Here is a 4,328-nt window from a genome sequence, read left to right as displayed (position 1 = left end):
CGTAGTGTATGGGCCTGCAGGAATGCCACCTCCGGTACAGCGCAGAGCTGCATGGTTGGGGTTACGCGATATGTCTCTTTCCCACAGAATTTCCGATCTCGGCCACTCATCGTGGGCGTGTGTTGGAGCAGGACTGGAAGCAGGACTGGAAGCAAAGAGACAGGAGTCAGATCCAACAGCTCCCAGTACACTCGGATTGGCGAACCCCCCCGCTAACAGCTACTGACAGTCCAGGTGACGGGCTGCCACTGTCAGCGGCATGGGGTGGAAGGAAGAAAGAAGCAAGAGCCGCTGGCAGCCGGAGCAGGAAGCACGGCCACTGTCACTGCCCCGCCTTCAGACTCTGGATGGGATCAACACACGTGAAGGGAATCCTCACACTTCCGCTTGCAGGCGCGTTATCATCCCTACCTTAGTTCAGCCGCGTCCAAGACCTCGTGAGCAGCGAAACGAGCGCCGTTGGCCTCACTCATCTTGATCTATTGGCAAGGCAAGGGTTGTACGACAGCTCGTAGCTTCGCAACGATCGTCGACTTGGAAGGGTTTCTCTTTTTCTTTCTGCCAATTTTCGAGCTGCCATTTTTACCCCTCCAGCTTGGGTTGAACCCCGCCACCTCACCCATCTCAGCTTCAGCATCATCACCTCAGAGATCTATATCGCCGACCACGGCCAACTCTCATCATGGACAAAATCACAGACAAGATCGCCGCTCTGCCGGCCAACGCCAACTACTTCTCCCTCGAGTTCTTCCCCCCAAAGACGGCCATGGGCTTCTCCAATCTGAGAGATCGTCTGGACCGCATGGAGAGGGCCCTTCGCCCCTTGTTTGTCAACGTCACATGGGGTGCCGGCGGTTCCACGGCCTTCAAGTCTCTCGAGCTCGCCGAGATTTGCCAGCGAGAGCTGGGTCTCACCACCTGTCTTCACCTGACCTGCACCAACATGAGCCGCCGTCTCGTCGACAAGGCCCTGGATGATGCCAAGGTCCTCGGCATCCGCAACATCCTGGCCCTGCGCGGTGATCCGCCGAGGAAAGCCGAGTACCAGGACGCAGTCGACGAAGAGTCGGATGACGGCGAAGATTTTGTTTGGGCCACCGACCTCGTCAAGTACATCAGGAAAAACCATGGGGATTACTTCTGCATTGGCGTCGCCGCCTACCCCGAAGGCCACGCCGAGGAGAGCCACCCCCTGGGACAGAGCCTCGAGCACGACCTACCGTACCTTGTCGAAAAGACCCAGGCCGGTGCCGACTTTATCATGACGCAGCTCTTCTTCGACATTGACGCCTACGACCACTTTGAGCAGGTCCTGAGGGAGCACCCGAGCGGCGCCTTCAAGACGATACCTATCATCCCCGGTCTCATGCCTATCCAGAGCTACCAAATGATCAAGAGGACAACCAAGCTGAGTCACGCCAAGATTCCTGATGCGCTCATGGCCCGGCTCGACGCCGTCAAGGGAGACGACGAAAAGGTTAAGGAGGTTGGCGTCGACATTGTCAGTGAGCTCGTGGACCAGATCCGCGCCGTCAAGAGCAAGCGGACGACGGGGCCTCAGGGCTTCCACTTCTACACCCTCAACCTGGAGAAGGCCGTGTCTTTCATTCTCGAGCGTACCAATCTCATCCCCGACAAGGAGCAGGAGGACGAAGAGGCCGTGATTGACGATGCGACAACGCCGCCCGTCGTACCAACCGTCCAGATCAACGGTTTGCACCCCGGCTCACACCACCGGCCCGGACGCAGGCAGTCGTCAATCGGCTCCGACCCGCATAACCGCGTCATCGTCTCATCGGCTTCGAATCATGCCTATGAAACCAACCCTGAGGGTGCCGGCCTGCCCGCCGAGCCCATCAACACGCGTGCCAACACGCTCGCCATCTCCGAGGGTGAAGGCGTCCTCGGGCGCGAGGCCACGTGGGACGACTTCCCCAACGGCCGCTGGGGCGACGCGCGGTCCCCGGCTTACGGTGAGATTGACGGCTACGGCGTCAGCCTGCACATGTCGGTGACGCAGGCCGTGCGTCTCTGGGGCCACCCCAAGTCCTCTGTGGACATCAGCACCCTCTTTATCAAGCACATTCGCGGCGAGCTCAGCGCCATCCCCTGGAGCGAGGAGGGCCTGTCGCCCGAGACCAACATTATCCAGGAGCAGCTTATCGAGCTCAACACGCGCGGCTGGTGGACCGTCGCCTCGCAGCCCGCCGTCAACGGCGTGCCGTCGCGCGACGCCACCTTTGGCTGGGGCCCGAGTCACGGCTTCGTCTTCCAAAAGGCCTTTGTTGAGCTCTTCCTGCCGGCCGCCGACTGGAAGGTGCTTTCCGAGCGGCTCACAGGTCCAGAGGTCGAGGGCACCGTGTGCTTCTACGCCTGCAACGGCAACGGCGACTTTGCCACGTCCGACGACAGCGGCGGGCTCGTGAGGACGGCGGTGCCGGCGAGCACCAACGCCGTTACGTGGGGCGTCTTCCCGGGCAAGGAGATCATCACGCCGACCATTATCGAAGAGGTCAGCTTCCGGGCCTGGAGCGAGGAGGCCTTCAAGATCTGGGGAGAGTGGTCGCGGGTGTACGGCAGGGGGCACGAGAGCGAAAAGTTCCTCAAGACGGTCAAGGAGGAGTACTGGCTCGTCAACATCATCCACCATGATTTCGTCGAGACAAACGCGCTGTGGGATTTGCTGAGGGGGTAGGGTAGCCAAGTAATGGAAACATGATGAAAATGTGACGCGCAAGAGCGCTTGGTGGTGATGCTGGAACTGTGCTATCAGCTCGGGCGTCAGAGTTTTCCGACGTTGCGAATTTCACTCAACTTGAACGCCTTTCGATGGGTACCGCGGTTCTCCTAGGCAACATCCTGTCACCGTCCTCCGCCACTGTGCATCCATGGAATTGATCTTTGTCAGAGGACACAAATTGAGTCCAGACAGACCAGGCAGATGTCATCTTTCACAGGGTACGCAGGATGATCAGCAGCCACGCCCAAGCCAAGCTATAAAATAAGCCTGAGGACTAGGGTATAGACTATGGAAGGACCAAACTCCCCAACTCCAAGACCCCTATATTTCAGTTCCCATTGTCCCTGAGACCGAAGCCTCCAGTGTCCATCGGGCTCTCATCTGTGGAGTCTTTTTGCTCCACGCGAGTCGTTGCTCGCAAACCGCTGCTCCTAAGCCATTGCGCGCAAGCCGTTGCTCCCAAGCCGCTGCCCAAAAAGCGCCCCCTCACGAGAGACTCAAATCTCATCGTAATTCTCACTGCCGACAAACGACCCAAAGTCCACCCCACCAAAGCTGTCCCCCTCGGACGAAGCCCCAAAGTACCCGTCCATCCCCGTCTGGCAAAAGGCGCCCCCCGCCACGACACCGCCCGCGCCGGGCCCGTACCCTTGCGGCGCCGCGTCGTAGTCAAACTTGACGCCCTCCTGCGACGCGGGCGCCGCCCTCTGGTGGCGTGTTGGCCTCGCTGTCCGAGGTCGTCAGGTCGACGCTCGGCACGGCGACGCGCGGGGCCGGCGCGAAGGGGTTGTTGAAGATTGTCGCGGGCCGGGCCGGGGCCGGCGACGATGCGGCCGTTGCGGAAGCGGAGACGGTGGCGGAGGTGGAGGTGGGGGCGGGCTTCTTGCGGCTCGAGGCCATGAGGCGGTCGTGCAGGCTGGCTTTGGGCGTGTCGATGCCGAGGGCGTCGTGGCCGGCAGTGCCGAATATGTCATCTTCGTCGTCCTCGCCCTCGGACGAGGCGGCGGCTGCTGTGGTGGGGGTCCTGGCGCCGCCGCCGCCGCCGCCGCCGCCGCAAGCTTGGTGCGTTTGGTTGAGGAGGCGCCGGAGCGGGAGATGGTTGAAGCGGAGCGTTTGGAGGCTGTCGTCGGGGTCGAGGCGGCGCTCGTGAACGAGCCGGCTGTGGCGCGGGGCCCGCGTGGCGTCGAGGCCGTGCTGCCGGGGCCGAGGGAGAGGACGGAGGCCGGGTTGCCGCCGCTGTTGACGGTGGCTTTGAGCGTGTTGGCGTCCTGCTTGATGGCGCGGAACTGGAACTGGATGCCGTCGGCTGTGGAGCTGCCGAACATGCGGGCGATTTCTGGCACGCGAGACGAGGAGCGGTCAGCGGGAGGTTCGCAAGCCAAGAACTTTTTACAGGACGAGCAAAAGAGAAACGAAACAAAGGACAAAGGAAGTAAGAGACGCAGCAAGGTTTGGGGTACGCGGGCGTGGGCATACCCTTCTTGTCCTTGGGCAGGTCGGCGGGGACGTCCTTGCAGTCAACATGTTGCTCGCGCGCTTGGCGTACGACGTCGGCGTGCGCCTTGAGGGCGCGGAAGCGATGCTCGAG

At 61.5% G+C, this 4,328-nt stretch overlaps 2 protein-coding genes across 2 annotated transcripts; one reads left to right on the top strand and one right to left on the bottom strand.

Annotated features, from left to right (window-relative positions):
• Positions 1-682: 682 nt before the first annotated feature.
• Positions 683-2,695, top strand: VDBG_00123 (methylenetetrahydrofolate reductase; the record flags this gene model as incomplete). The annotated part of the gene is made up of 1 exon (XM_003008396.1): positions 683-2,695. The coding sequence occupies one exon, from the start codon at positions 683-685 to the stop codon at positions 2,693-2,695; it is 2,013 nt and encodes a 670-aa protein (XP_003008442.1).
• A 542-nt stretch (positions 2,696-3,237) lies between these two features.
• Positions 3,238-4,065, bottom strand: VDBG_00122 (predicted protein; the record flags this gene model as incomplete). The annotated part of the gene is made up of 2 exons (XM_003008395.1): positions 3,238-3,467; positions 3,567-4,065. 2 exons carry the CDS (start codon positions 4,063-4,065, stop codon positions 3,238-3,240), a joined length of 729 nt encoding a protein of 242 aa, XP_003008441.1.
• Positions 4,066-4,328: the final 263 nt, after the last annotated feature.

The sequence above is a fragment of the Verticillium alfalfae genome, genomic scaffold, assembly GCF_000150825.1.
Source record: "Verticillium alfalfae VaMs.102 supercont1.1 genomic scaffold, whole genome shotgun sequence".
NCBI lineage: Eukaryota > Fungi > Ascomycota > Sordariomycetes > Glomerellales > Plectosphaerellaceae > Verticillium > Verticillium alfalfae.
This window is presented reverse-complemented; position numbering and strand designations above follow the sequence as displayed.